Consider the following 16,529-nt stretch of genomic DNA (forward strand, 5'->3'; position numbering starts at 1 on the left):
ACAAAACAGTCAAATGAGCCACAGTCTATTGAGATAAAACACTTGGAGAGTCCTTGCTTCTGGATGAAGGTGGCTTCGCAGCCTCATCTATGAAATTATCTGACATATGTATGCATTTACTGGTCAACATGTATCCTCTAAGCCACATTTCCCAAAAGCTTAGCACAAGAGAGTCGCCTGGGCCCCCATCTTCTGTGGTGCTCATTGATATGTAAACGCAGGGAGATATCAAAGAGACATCTTTTCAGGCTTTCTGTGAAGTGAGCACTACTTATGATCAAAGGCTAGTCACCGCAAACCGTTCAAAGAGAACAGAGTTCTCTGATGGCCATTATTTTTTGTCTGTGATAAGGGTAAGTGAAAGACTGTGCCATCTTATGCAGCACAAAAGGCCCATGAGAAACACAATATAGGACTCAGTTAGCGAGGATGATGATGAGATGTTGAATATTCAGCTGTAGGTGGAGGTATAAATATCATTCATTGTTGATATCCCTCTGCAAGAGTAGTAACTTATTTGCTGAATAAGTGAGATTCAGAAGATCACCTTTAGGATTCATTCTTGTTCCCCATTTTCCAACTTTTTGTCTCTTGTTGTCCACCATGGCTCTGTCCTTGGTCCGCTTAAAATTTCTTTTTTCGGATAAAATGTATGGGTCTCTTGTATATAGTGAAATGTGTGTAGACGTTCTCTCACATATGAAATCAAATATTTTTGCACTTAAGTCTGATTTATACTTATGCATCGGACCTACTAGCCTATCAGTTTTCATTTATACTAGTTCGCGTTGACGGGCACATGCAAAACGCTAGTCTGCAATGTCTGTGGGCCTGTTGCTGGTGTAACAGGCAGTTCCACAACAAAAGCTGAAGAAGCAGCTCATCGGAGAAGCATTATAGCAGTGACGGTGTCTGCATAGAATTTAGGCGCTGTTAGATTTTTGGAGAGTTGCATGTCAGGCTATGGTGTAAGGGAGTGAGCATATGAGTAGGCTACGGCGTAGGTACGACAAAGAAGTATAAATCAGCCTTTAGTGCTATTACTTTGAATCAAGGCTAAACTGAAGCATGGAGATCCAGAAGCTCACCTACAGTAGGTTTTAAGGATGCATCCATGTTCCCATTTTCCAATTTTCTGTCACTTGGTTTTCACCAGGACTCTGTCACTTGATCATTAAAATAATCTTATATGGTGTTTAGCTTTCTATCAGTGTAGAAATGGGCTTTTGCTGTAGCTTCACTCCTGTCAAAGCAGTGCATCTCCTCCAAACTTCTACCTACTTCTCACAGCAATTAACACTTCATTAAAAGAGCTCTTTAATCATTTTCACTTTCAATTCAAACACTTTTACATTAGGCCTCTTGTGAATTGCTCTCTCATTGTTCAGGGAGGGAATTAATGACTTAAAACTTATATGTTTTTCCCCCTTGATCGCTCTTCTTCATTATTACTTCTTTGTTATTTTGTGTAAATAGTTTATTTTTGCACCCCAAACTCCTATGGGGCTTTGAGCGGAGGTGTTTTCATAAACTTGTAAAAGACGTCCATGCTTTTGTGCCATCTTAGTTATCATAACAAATCTTCTACAAAGCTGTTTGCGAGTGAGTTGCTCTACCTAATAAAATTAACCGTTGCTCTGCGCTGAATCTATCAAGCTGACCTGGAATGGATGTTAACAGTTAGATGCAGTGTATTGTATTAGGTGCAACATGAAACAGGAGAATATTTGAGGTTGACTTGTCAAGGTGCTTTCCAGCAACATTAGTAAACTGATTTGATCCCCATCTGTGTTCATATTTTTATTTAAAACAAACATTTTCATATTTCCCTCAATGATTCAACTTGCCACTAATGTGGGCAAAATTGTATGGCATTAAATTATAGACGCTTTCTTCAAAATTGAGTTGATAGCATCCTGACATATAAGTAAGTATATTTGTTTGACATCATTTCTATTTTCATAGAGGGCAATCTGAAAGTGGCACATCTTACCCCCACCCTCTCCTACTGTCCTGTGTCCTCTATTCCAGAGCAGGTGTTGTTACCTGCTTGCATCATATCGCACAGTGCAGATCATTCACATACAGTGAAACTGAATGGAGATACACGCAGATGTCACATCTCCATGGCAGCTGAAACTGATGGATAGCCGTGAAGGTTGTCCTCCTCAGGGTGCTGTAGTGTGTGAGGTGTGTCAGGGTGTGTGTGGGGACATCTGGGTAGAGCAGGGTGGATACTGCAGGGAGGCCAGCCAGAGGGGTGTCTGGCACAGTGTAGATGGATATAGAGAGCTCAGCGGGCTCCCCACAAGGCACTGAAAACACGCTGCCACTCACTGACACATGTACGCACACCGCCATCAGGCTTAAAACATGTAAGACAGACACAGATGTCTCTCTTAACAGTGCAAAACATGTCTGAACCAGTATGTTACACTAAGACAAGATATCCTTTCAGACTTAAAAGATAGCGGTTATGTCAGATGACATACTGCACCATATTTCAAATAAAATCTCTTATGGGGCTAAAACCAGGTGCAGCATCAAACACAAACTTTATTTATTTATTTTTTATGAAAGATTTCATTTAAATTAGGGTATTTAATTTAAATTATCAGAATATTTATTGGAATTTTAAATCTTGATTTTTCTCAATTTAGCGATGCACCAAAAATTTGCCAGATCCTGTTAAATTAAAATTGTAAAAATAAATAACCAATATGATGGCTTGTTTTAAATTTTGCCTGATGAAAACAATCACTAACTTAATATTCACACATTTGTATTCATAGGTTTCAAGCGATATATCAGGCATAAAAACAATATAGTATTCAGTAGAAAACATGAATTATTATGTTTTTTAATATGACATACTTTAAACTTGAAAAAGGTCCTGATATCAACTAAATTTATCAGCCTAATTAAACCAATATGAATAATATATATATATATTTTTTTTTATATTGTCTGTAACCAGTATGATCACTCATATACAGTACACTTAGATTACAATTTTGATTAATATAGTGGTATTGCAAATTAGCAATATATCAGACCAATCAACCAAAATACCAGATTAAATCCTAATTAACAGATTATTTTTGCCCAGGGTTATTATCTGTCTAATTGAAAATAAAATAAAAGTTATTTTTATCAACTAGTTAACAAAGCTAATTTCCCATTTTTTTTAGTTTAACTTGATGTGCTAAAATAACTTAAACTGGAAAGAAAACGTAATTTAAAAGAAAATGTACTTTGTAAATGAATAAAAAATAAAATAAAAAATAAAATAATAATAAAAAAGTTATAAATTCTTACTCTTTAAGAAAAAAAAACAATACATTGTTATACATATATACACACAAACACAAATATACATACATATAACAGTGTATTTTTATTTTATTTTAATTTCTTATGTGAAGGTCATCTGTTTAAACCCATAAGCTGAAATCCACACCAGCGAGATGACCAGATAACCTGTGCTGTGGATGTCAGCCCAGTCTATTTGTCATTAGCTTGGATTTGCATGCACCTTGTTGAGCACGGGGTGACGTGGCAGGGGGTGACGCTCAGAAGGGGGGAGGGCGGGAGGGCTGAGTTTGGCCAAAAGCACAGCTGTACTGCCTGCCGTACTGATTGCCTCTCCTTCTCTCGCCCTCATTTATCTTCATTTCTTCCCAATTACACCAAATTAGCAATAGTCTCAGTTGCATTACCAACTTAATCCCCCCCTTTTTTTTGCGGGCTGCATTATGCGGTGGCAGATGATTCCTTGGCGGGAGTCAGGGTAAACAGCCATGAAAATGCCACCCCGGCAGATGGCGAGGCCCACAAGAAATATGACAAACAGAGTGCCAGTGTGCCGTCCTCTGCCTGTACCCGCTACAAGCTGTTAATGTGCTCCCGGACAGTGTGTGTGTGTGTGTGTTTGTGTGTATGAGACTGTAAGGTTTGCCTGCACAACCATATTAATGAATGTGTGTGTTGCACAATATGTTTAGTTTTAAATAGACAGCAGAATCAAAGCAACACAGTGAGTTTTGCTGCTTGAACACGTATGACTTCAGGGGTTTGTTGTTTGAAACAAACTCTCTGACCCTTCCAGCTAGTAACTCGGAGTACTGTATATTGGTTCTTGACAGTGTGCACTGACATGCAACACAATAAAGAAAGGTTATGTTCAACACTAATATTGTCTTTTACTTGTGAAGATGTATACATATTAGTACCAAGTTTAAAAATCATTTTACTTGAATCCTTTATGTACTGTTAAAATTAATCATAAATGTTTTTAAAATGCTTTATCATCTTTTCACAAATAATTGTAACTGAAGTTAAAATGCATTATAATATTTGATGGTTTGTTTGTGCATTATAATTCTCTTCACTGTCTCTCTCAGCGCTGTGTATATCAGTGTCGCTTGATTTAGATCAGCCCGCAGCTCCGGCTCGAGCGAATAAACTGTCTGCGTCTGCGCTCAAACTAATAGTGCGGATTTCGTCCACTTTCGGTTATTTTATCGAATTTAGCTCTTGTACATCATTTATGATGAGAACACAAGGCTGTTCTTTCCATTTTTTGAACTGAGAAACAACCTTTCTTTGACTGAATGCACATTGCGATGACGTCACGGGACACGTCTAAGCCCAAATTCTAGGGAAAAATTGCGGCAATTATGAAAATGTGCAGACTTTTGTGAAAATTTTGAGTTTGCTTGATTTTGCGATTAAATTCAGCAATCACAAAATCCTGGAGGGTCTGAATAAGGCTTTAACAGTGGACTAGAGAGTTTTCCTGTTCATGTGATGATGTTTAAGACAACCTCTGTAGTCCCAGTTAGTCACGTATCACTTAAGTAAAAGCTTAAAAAAAGAAAAGAAAAGATGAAAATATGTTGAGAAAAAAAAAAAACCCTTAGGCACGATGGATCTGGAAGTGCACAAATGCTAAATTGTCATTCCTAGATTGGCTCAGCCAATGGAGCTTCAGGTGGGATGTCCATATTGTCCAACCAGTAACAAATAGGGTTTCTCTTTGAGAAATCTTATCAATGATTGAGCATTTTATTGTCACACTTGTCTGGACCATGTTGACACAAGTACCAGACCAGAATCCTCTCCGTTCTGGAGTGTGATAAGCTTAGCCCGGGATGTTGTTTTGTCTGGAGTAAACACACACGTACACTTGCTGATTTTTCACTGACCAAAAGCATAAACACACACACACACACACACACACACACACGTTTGTTTTTGTGAAAAGTGGGGACATCCCATTGCGTAATGGTTTTTATAATGTAGAAACTGTATATTCTATGGCCCTTCACCAACCCTACCCCTAACCCTAACCCTCACAGGAAACTTTGTGCATTTTTACTTTCTCAAAAAAACTCATTCTGTATGATTTATAAGCGTTTTGAAAAATGGGGACATGGGTTATGTCCTCATAAGTCACCCTCTCCTTGTAATACCTGTGTCATAACCATGTCATTATACAGAGTTGTGTCCTGATATGTCACAAAAACATGCCCACAGAATGTTTAGTGTCCCACACACTGACAGGGCCAACCATCAACACATGTGACCGCTCAAACAGGGGCCTGAAGACCCTAAACCCATCAGGGGCCCAAACAACACGGCGGAGAAGATGATTCACAGGCCACAAATAAAGTAATGACCCACCTCAAAACACTGGAATATTTGTATATTTCTCTGATCAAAGCTTGCTTGCTCTTGTTTTGATCTGTGTTGTTTTCTGAGCCATATTTTGTGCTTACTAATGCCGTGGGCCTTTTAAGAGACCGTACTTTTGACCTCAGTGCTAATGCGCTGCCCAGTGTTCTATTATTCACACACACACACACACACACACACACACACGCATGTACTTGAGTCTCCATGCAGTGAACGGTGGGCTGTAGGTGGAGGCAGGCTTAGGTGCCAGATGGTGAGTCTGACTGGCCAACAAACACTCCACTTCAGCGGTTCAAAGGAAGAGGAAACTGCTTGTCTCTTTATCCCACCCATAAAGGGTTAGGACTAGCGGTCGATCCATATATATCGTCAAGGCTTATATGTGGTATTTTTAATTATGGACATCAACTAATAAGTTTAACAGTTTGACAATGCTGAGACTTTTGACGCCATTTAATAGTTTTGTGTAATAAAGTGCAAGCAGTGCCCGTCCACTTTTTCAGCAGTATTCTTGAAGTATTTCTTCCATAATTTTTTTTAATAGGGCTTTAACACGATCTTTTTAAACAAAACCAACCAGCTAACATGTAAATCACGACGTTACAAACATGAGTGACAAACTTAAAATTATTAAACTCTGTTGCACTTTATCCAGTCGATATTGAAGTCCATTTGTGCCACTGAATAAAAAAGGTAATCGCGACATTTTATCTCACAATTCTGTTTTTTTCTTCTTCTTGCAATTCTGACTTTTTTCTCATAATTGTGAGTTATAAACTCGCATGTTGCTGCATGTTATAAAGTCTGAACCGGGAAATAAAATTGTGACTTTTTCACAGTTCTGATTTTATAACACACAGTTGAGAATTTATATTACAATTATGAGAAAAAAGTCATAATTGCGAGATATAAACTCACATTTGTGATAAAAAAAATCAGAATTGTGAGTTTTTATCTTGCAATTGTGAGTTTAGATCAAGCAATTCTGAGAAAAGTCCGAATTTTGAGTTTGCATTTCACAACTCTGACTTTATAACTCGCTATTGCGAGTTTATATCATGATTATTATTATTTTTTTCAGTGGCGATAACAGGCTTAATCTATTTATAGGCTTTAATGCCTTTAAAAATCATAGTATTTTTTGGAATGCAAACAAATATATTCCCAATTCTGATATACATCTTCTGACACACAACTACAATTTTGGTATATATATATTTTTTACTAGATAAAATATTACAGAGAGTCTTATACTCAAAAGTGAAAAAAAAAAAAAAACTACTCATCATTGGGGTTCATTTGCTGATTGTTTCACCACTTACCTACAAAAACCCAAGCCTGACAGCAACAGATGTAGGTATGAAATGATCAAATGCAGATGGTCAAGTTCATTTGACCTCTTAAATTAGTCAGTGAGAATGATGGGAATTTGTTTTATGTACCTGATTTCTGGATCAACACACCACACGGAGTATTTATTCATCATAACAGTAAGGAGTCATTTTGAATTATTCGTGCACCACCTAATTAATATTCATGAGTCTTTGCTACTCTTGACGTCAAATGGCAAAAGCATGGAGCTAACAACACCCGAGGTCCCCAGGAGCACACAGAGCAATCAGATACCTTGAATGAACTGTAAATAAAGGCAGAGAGTGTCAGACCGCGGGTGCATTCAATCACAGAAAACACTGAAGTGTTAATGATTTAGATATAAATGCTTGAAAGGCATATTGGTTGACACAGATTTCCAAATCTCAATATGTGTATCTTTTTGAGTCTCAAATCAGGGTAGCAGAGAATGGTGTTTCTCCTCACATGTACACAGATGCGTGTCGCAATTACAGCAGACTTTTTAAAAAGGGATGCAGTTAACCAGCTCTGTCAGCGTGTGGTTAAGGAGCATCGCAGTGACGGACACATTCTCAAAGCATGACTGACGACTGGACGGGATGCCGAAACACAGACACTCTCCATCTTTCGTGCTTGCCTGCTCTTGCTCTATCTCTACTGGCTGGCATCACTTTTAGGCTAATTACTTTAGCAGCCAACACTGGAGGAGATCTTGGATTGAACCCAAATAGGCCATCAGCACCAGAGCTGTGGATAGTTCAACTCAACACTCACTCTGATCTACTGCATGCTCTCTCTCTCACACAGACACACACACACACACACCTTTTAAAGGTCTTTTACTGCAGTTAGCCTCTTACAGAGGTCACATCACTGAGTTATGGGATAAATAATAAAACAGGGATATGCCACTTTAGAAGTGTGGAGATATGCTCATTGTGATCATTACGAAGCTTCTGTTATGAGACAAACTCATGCATACATGTGCATGAGGATATTTCTTCAACTATTCTTTATTACCCAAGGGCTGAATTATATGTAATGAATGTGTGTGTGTGTGTGTGTGTGTGTGTAAGAGAGTTCAAACTCTTAAAATAATTCTTTCTTTGTTTAATTTGCTTTTAATGTTATTTGTTTTATCCTCTCAGACACATACTTCATAAATAAATCTTGAGTATAAAAGTACAATTAAACTATTCATCTGAACTGAGATCGATATAATCCTTTCTAAAATACACTACCAGCCAAAAGATTGTTATTTTATTTGATCAAAAATGCAGTCGAAGCAGTAATTTTGCGAATATATATATATATATATATATATATATATATATATATATATATATATATATATATATATATTACAATTTAAAGTATCGGTTTTTAAATTTTTTAAAATGAAATGTATTTCTGTGACGCATCGCAGAATTTTCAGCATCATTACTCTAGTCTTAAGTGTCACATGATCCTTCAGAAATCATTCTGATATGCTGATTTGCCGCTGAAAAATCATTTCTGATTATTAACAAAGTCGAAAACAGTCGCTGCTTCATTTTTTTGGATTATTTTGAGATAGAAATCTTTTCACATGTATTTACTGTAACTATCATCAATTGAATGCATCCTCACAGAATACTAATTTTACTGACCCAAGCTTTTGAATTATTGCGTAATATTTTTTACGTTTTACATGCCTCAGTTGTGATGTACACCACAACAAACTATTTTAAGATCGATTTATAATTAATCAATTTTCTATCTATCTATGCATTTCATTTTTCAGTCTGTAAAAGCATGAAAAAACTGCTCAAATTGACAATGAAGTGCTATGAAACCTTAGCAACATAAAAGAGCCAATTTTCCCAAACTTTTTTAGAATGTTATTAAAGAGAAGGTTATTAAATGCAACAAATTATTTGAGATATGAAGAAAATTACACTGTGGTGAGAACTAAATAAATTATCCCAGGTGTATGTATATCTACTCTTGAACATTGTTAGTAGACAAATAAAAATAAACTAGAACGTGTATGAAAAGTATGTTTTAATTGAGTCCACAGGGCTAAAAATGGCAATAGCTGAAGAAACACCCGTTGGCTTTTTTAGCACCTACACTACAGGACCTCAGAGCTGGGCTTGTATGTACAGAAATTAATTATATTAGACAAGAGCAAATATAGATTATATGGCATTTGCAACCTCAAACACTTTTGCTTTCTGTGTCTCTTCATCTCTTCAAGAGAGATAGATCACTCAAAAATAAAACTCATCATCTGCTGACCATACCTGAAAACCTCATACTTTTTCTCTGTTATCTGTTGGTTGTTTTTTATATGAATATATTACTCTAATTTATGTTACTTTAAACATGAATCTGATTCTAGGCGATTACAAAGCAACTTTCGAAAAAATCCAGTGTGGATAACATTCAGTTTTTTGTTGTAACGTTCAGTTTGATGTTGAAGGGACAATAAAACTGATTACAGTGATATCTATGCATCATTACGCACTGATGGGCCTCACAAATGGCTTCAGAATTCATTCTAAAGCAGTTTACATCCTATTACGACTTCATTACACAGGACACGTATTGCTTATGGATTGAGTATTGATATCAAATGTCATGAACACACGGTTCTTCCCTCATCGTTTTGTGTTTCATCAGCCGTCTTCCTCGCTCATCTCGCACACAAACACATGTGTACGCGCACTCTCCACTCGGCCTCAGGTGTTTGGGCACAGCTATTACTTTATCAGGCGCTTTTCTCCTGCTCATTCAAACGGCTCCCTGATGAACGGCGCCCCCGCGTTCTAGAGAGAGAGATTTTAATTCGTATTATTATTAAAAGAATCACTCACTGCAGTCTGTTGCAAAAACACCATCTGCTGGATCACTCGTAGGACCTCCGTTGCTTATTAGGCAGAATTAGACAATGATTTCCTCTCCTCTGCTTTGCATTCCTTCTCCCTCTCTTCTCAACTAATTCAACTTAAGTTGTTTTATGGCACTTTGCAACTAGCTTTTCTGCTGCATTTCATTCCAGTGATTAATTCCCAGATGTCATGTGTTCTGGGATGAGCTCGGAGTGATTGGCAGAAGGGTTAACTCTTTAACAGCCTGAGGAGAGATGGGATTTTGTGCAGCCTTTAGGATGTATATATATATATATATATATATATATATATATATATATATATATATATATATATATATATATATATATATATATATTAGGGCTGTGCAAAAAATCAAATGTGATTTTCATGCGCATCTCATCAGTAAAGATGCTCCTGTAATTAGAAGTATATCTCCAGCACGTGCGTTCAGATCAGGGTTGCCAGGTTTTCACAACAAATCCTGCCCAGTTGCTTCTTAAAACTGGTCCAAAACTAGACCAATCGCGCCTCCAGGAGGTTCCTCGATAAAAAATTACTTCCCGGGGTTAAAATATACGTTTTTTAGCAGGGTTGCCTTGGTAAAATTCCAATTAAGGCGCTAAATATCACGTTGTTGGTATTGGGGTTGCTTCAAACCGCAGACATGAAAAACAATCGCAGACTTGGCAACACTGGTTCAGGTGGAGCAGCAGTTACTACACAGAGCCGTAGTCTACCGACAACTAACACAAAGTCGCCTGCGATTTTGACATCGATTTTGTGTAGATTGTCAGTGAATTACGGCTCGGTGTAGTAAATGCCAACTGGTGTTGCCAAGTCTGTGGTTGTTTTTCATGTCCACGGGACCGCGGGTCAAAGCGACCCCAATACAAATAACGTGATATTTAGCCCCTAAAATCCAAATTTTACCAAGGCTACCATGCAAAAAGAAAAAAAAAAAGGTATATTTTAACCCCGGGAAGCAATTTTTTATCGGGAACCTTCTGGAAGCGCGAATGGGCTAGTTTTGAGAAGCAACTGGGCAGGATTTGTTGTGAAAACCTGGCAACCCTGATCTGAACGCACGTGCTGGGGATATACTTCTAATTACAGGAGCGTCTTTACTGATGAGATGTGCATGAAAATCGCATTCGATTTTTTGCACAGCCCTAATAAATATATATAGAGTGGGTACGAAATGTATTCAGACACCCTTAAATTTTTCACTCTTTGTTATATTATAGTTTTTCTTTTTTTAATAAATGTGACTTAAATGATTTTAGCAAATGGCTGCAATATAACAAAGAGTGAAAAATTAAGGGGGTCTGAATACTTTCTTTACCCACTGTATAGTATATGTCGTTCTGATTAAAATTTCTGCTCATTTACATAAAAAAGTTACAATAATGTAAAATTAAACAAGCTCAAAATTAAAACTTTGAGACACATTAAAGTAATGGGAAAATATGTCATGAAAATGTCACAATACAAAAAATACTAATAGTCCTAAAAATAGGCTTCATTTTTATACTGATTATAATCTATTTTTAAAGGGATACTCCACCCCAAAATAAAAATGTTGTCATTAATCACTTACCCCCATGTTGTTCCTAACCCGTAAAGGCTTTGTTCGTCTTCAATATAAGATTTCTGGATGAAAACCAGGAGGCTTGTGACTGTCCCATAGACTGCCAAGTAAGGTACACTCTCAAGGTCCAGAAAAAAAGTAGGAAAAGCATTGAATAAAGTTTTTATTTTTGTTTTCTTCACTTTGAAACAGTATTCTTGTGACTTCATAATGTTACAGTTGAATCACTGATGGCAGATGGACTATTCTGACGATGTCTTTCATACTTTTCTGGACCTTGAGAGTGTAATTTACTTGGCAGTCTATGGGACTGTCACAAGCCTCCCGGTTTTCATCCAAAATATTTTAAATTGTGTTCCCGAAGACGAACAAAGCTTTTATGGGTTGGGAATGACATGGGGGGTAAGAGATTATGTTTAGGGATCCAGACTCTCACTCAGTCTACCTCTCTACCTCTCTGCTGTCCGCAGGCGGCAGTGAGTCATCCTGGGATAAAGAGAAACTCCAGTCCCCCCCTTCCTCCGGAGCCCAGCATGGTCTGGCTCACATCGGCCTCTCTGCTCAACACGGCCTGTCAGGGTCTCATCTCTCTTCCCTACAGCAGAGTCATCTCCTGGCTAACCGTGAGTCATTCATTCATTACATCCACTCATTCACTCGATCACCAGCTCCAAGTGTATTGATTCTGCTCGGCCCGATTCAGCTACACGTCGTGTTAGTCATTCATTCTTTGCTTTTAGACTGTGTAGTGTATTCATGACATTTCAAGTGTATTTCTTGTTCTTCGTTTACACAAAAAAGCATGCACATTTTACTAATGTGATATCATTTGAGTGAAACCAGGAAGAAAACATTGATTTGATCTATTTGGATTTGACTGGATTGTAAAATATTATTTTCCTTCACCTACACAATCCATTGGTCAGTTATAGTTATGCCATTGGTTGAGCCAGTGTTGCTGTGTCAGGCGGGTGAGATTGTTTTGGTAGAGTATTTTAACATCACCTTTCAAATAGAAAAAACTGGCAATATTCATAGCGTTCAGTCATCCATTGAACTGCCGCACAGGCCGGTCAATTTTCCATATGTTTCAAGCCACCAATATTTAGATCACCTCTCAAAAGATGAAAAACAAACAAAGACATGTGTACAAACTGCGAGTCATATAGCACCTGCTGCAGATTTTCAATCACTAAAACAGCGCGTCATTCTAAAACATTAATATTAAAAGATCAAAACTCAACCTTTGTGATGATGATGCATGTAATATACACACAGATGAGCACAGAATATCATGTTCATGTTCTGGGTTCATCTGCTTGCCTGTACATAGAATGTTTGTTTGCACTTTATTTTACAGTATGTGTACTTATAGTGTACTTATTTAAGAAAGTTCTGGTAATACAAGGTAACTACAAGGGGTAGGGTTAGGTTTAGGGTAAATACCTAGTTATTACATAGTTATTGTAATTACTATAATAAGTACACAGTATGTACATAAGGAACAGGACTGTAAAATAAAGTGCTACCGAATGTTTTAGTAATAATCTGAATGCTGAATTTGGTCCTCCGGTATTAATATTTTAATGCAAAAAAAAAAAAAAAAATCACATTAAGCATTTTCTTTATAATAGTTTACTATAGGAAAATGCTTAGCATACAAGTTAAAAAAGTTACGTTTTCCTATAGCTCAATTGGTAGAGCGCTGCTTTTTCAAGTGCAAGGTTGGGGGGTTCGATTCCCCGGGAACACATGATATGTAAAAATTTATAACCTGAATGCCGCTTTGGCTAAAAGCGTCTGCTAAATGCATAAAGTTCACATGGTGTGTTAATATCACTGTCTTAGTTTTTCCCTCTAGGGTAAAGATTTTATGTCAAGTGAAAACTATGAAAACAGAAGTGATTCATGCATCGCAGTTTACCAGCTAAGTTCCATACAAACAGTCTCTCCCTCTCTCTTGTGTGGTCCTTCAGGGCTGGACCTGCCGTTTATGATGATGCCCCACCCACTGCTGCCCGTCAGTCTGCCGCCTGCCTCTGTTGCCATGGCGATGAACCAGATGAACCACCTGAACACCATCGCCAACATGGCCGCAGCTGCTCAGATGCACAGCCCCCTGTCCAGAGCAGGATCGTCCGTCATCAAGGTAACACACGCAGCAACAAAGTAGAGACTTCAGCGGGCGAACGCAGAGAAGCCATTCATTAGGACTCTAATGTGCACTCAGATCTCTCCGCTAGAGTCAGCTCATTTACACCGCGCGCACAGAACATCAGTCAGAGGACCGCAGATCCCCTCGGATTGATGTCTTGCTCCGATGATACGAGCCGGTCTCGCTCTACGAGCCATTTAACACCTGGGAGAGAGCTGTATACCAAACCATCTTCATTTCTACAAGAGAGAGTTTGATTCGAAATACTCAGAGGAGGAATAACAGAATAAATGTTCTGTTAGGTCCATGCGGAGCACGTGTTAGGGAATATTAGATGTAGACTTTAAAGACAAACACTATCTGTTATCTTACTGCCATGTTCCCCCTGAGAGGAGAGTGTGTGTCAATTTACAGCTGGAGGAGGACACTTGTGTTTTTCTCAGAGATGCAGAAATGGCCCAAGGTGTACAGTACACATGCTTATATAGATAATTAAATGCATTTAAAATCCTGTAACAATAGCTTCCTCTCTGGGTACCACAATATAATGCACAGAATGTATTTTTACTGTGAAAATATATAAAATTTTGGACTTCTTATGTTTTAAGAATCAAATTTGCCCCAGATGAAAAATAAATGGACACAATAAGGCAATTGCTGTATAGAAATGAAAGAGAATTTGGTTTTGGAAAAATAAGATGAGAAATGCTCTAAAACGATAAAATAATATCAGTGAGTTTTTATATTTTAAGGTAACATTTATTTAATTTCAAGCTAAAAAATTAATGTACTTTTTTGTTTTCATTTAAAATGGCTGGACTGTTTGAGTCATTTGTAAAGAATATGTGAACTGAATCTTTGAATGTGTGTGTGTGTGTGTGTGTGTGTGTGTCAGGAGTGTGTACAGGACAGTCCGTCTCCTGCTCCATCTCTGGAGGAAACCCATCGTCCCGGATCACAGCCCTCTTCTCACCCCAGCAGTAGTGTGTCCAGCTCCCCAAACCCACACACACAGAGTCCTGAACGCCTGGGTCAGTACAGACACACATATTATACACATTTAGTTTAAATGATAACAAACCATAGACTGATCATTTACTATAAAGCCAGTTATAATGACTACAAACTAACCCACTCACAAAAGAAAACTTTTTTTGAATGAAAAAGGCATAACAAAACAAAAACGTTACAAATGACACCATTCCAGAATGATCCCAATGGGGAGGCACTTACATCACTTCTGGGGATAACTATAAGGATGCATGCTTTCTCTTTATGTGTGCAGTTTTGAACCCGACCGATGGAGAACTGCCAGAACGAGACAACGGCATCAATATGAAGAAAATCCTTAAAGACAAAGGTTAGTTCCTCACTGCAGCACACTAAACACTGTCTATACCACTGTGTGTCGCTCGCTTGCAGCATATACAGTACAAGTGCAGTCACAAAACAAAAAAGCTTTAATGTCAGTACTGCAACGATGCATGAAGCACATTTCTGTTGCAGAACAAACTTGTGTTGGAAACCCAATGTAAAATCTGCAAATGGGGATTTTTTTCATCCTTTTGCTAAATTCCCCATTGCACAGATTCCTACAGAAATGACTGGATTTCACCAGTGACATTTTGCAATGCAGCATTAAATGTAACCATACTTGAACACCACAATGCAAGTTTGCAGTGCCAAGTAATTTCTTTGTCCTCATTGAAAGTAAAAATGCTTTACAGAGTAATGTGCACGTTTGTTTGAGAAATCTGTATATGAATGTCTTAATCATGAGTCATCAATAACTTTTTCACTAAATCTAAATTTATAGAAAACCATATGTACGAAATCACTTTGGGTGGCGTTGTAGATGAGTGTAAGAGAGCTGTTAGAGCAGCTAAATGCACAATTCATCATTATAAGAAAATCTTTTTCTCTTTTTGTACGACACAATGACATGCAGGTGTGTGTGTTTGAGAATCTCAAATGTTGTGTTGTGTGTGTGGGCACTATTCTGGAGCGTAACTTGTGTGTTGGAACAGCAGGTGGTGGCCCCTAACGCACATCACACACAGGGCTGCTGGGAGGAGACGATGCAAAGATGCCCCGAGGCTCTCTTAAAGAGATTCAGTGTGCACCTGGCCTCCAACCATATTTTATTCATGCGTCTGGAAAAGAATCCACCCTAAACACACACAAACACTTATACATGAATACAGCAGTGCAGCAGACTCTTGTTTTTAAAAGTGCAGCATGCCACATTTACTGCAGGGGTGAGAAAAGAATGCAGGACCCAGGAAATTTAGGTCACGGACCACGTTTTCGCAAATGAAGGCTCCTAATTTGTATTTTTTTATCTTTCATGTTCTCAGTCTCTCCCGCTCATTCCAGGAAAGTCCAAACTCACCATCAGACATCGTCAAATGCTGCAAATCAGTTGACTTCTGCACTACTTTATCCAATCTGAGCGTCAGTTTAAACTAACACACACACACACACACACACACACTCTCTCTCTCTCTCTCGTTTCTCTCTCTCTCACACACACACACACACACACACACACACTCTCTCTCTCTCTCTCTCTCTCTCTCTCTCACACACACACACACACACACACACACACACACACACACACACACACTCTCTCTCTCTCTCTCTCTCTCTCACACACACACACACGCACACACACACACACACAGCAGCGGGCCACTCTGAACACCTGAGAGGATTGACTTAGTAAAGATTGTCCATGATTATATCACATACGTCTGCTCTAGTTTACTTCTACAGTATGCTGTCCAATTGTTTTACATGCTGGTATGAATTCTCTTCAGTTCTTGTTAGTGTGTGTCTATTCATTGAACAGTAATTC

General features: G+C 38.1%; 1 protein-coding gene across 1 annotated transcript in view; it reads left to right on the forward strand.

Moving 5' to 3' along the window:
• LOC127942014 (dachshund homolog 2-like) overlaps window positions 1–16,529 on the forward strand; it is a 135,738-nt gene that overhangs the window by 95,404 nt on the left and 23,805 nt on the right. Inside the window, exons 4-7 of the mRNA XM_052537525.1 lie at window positions 11,985–12,137; window positions 13,491–13,663; window positions 14,565–14,700; window positions 14,955–15,029. Of these exons, the coding sequence (XP_052393485.1) occupies window positions 11,985–12,137; window positions 13,491–13,663; window positions 14,565–14,700; window positions 14,955–15,029 (537 nt within the window). The remainder of the gene's footprint in view (window positions 1–11,984; window positions 12,138–13,490; window positions 13,664–14,564; window positions 14,701–14,954; window positions 15,030–16,529) is intronic.

Source organism: Carassius gibelio, chromosome A21, assembly GCF_023724105.1.
Source record: "Carassius gibelio isolate Cgi1373 ecotype wild population from Czech Republic chromosome A21, carGib1.2-hapl.c, whole genome shotgun sequence".
NCBI lineage: Eukaryota > Metazoa > Chordata > Actinopteri > Cypriniformes > Cyprinidae > Carassius > Carassius gibelio.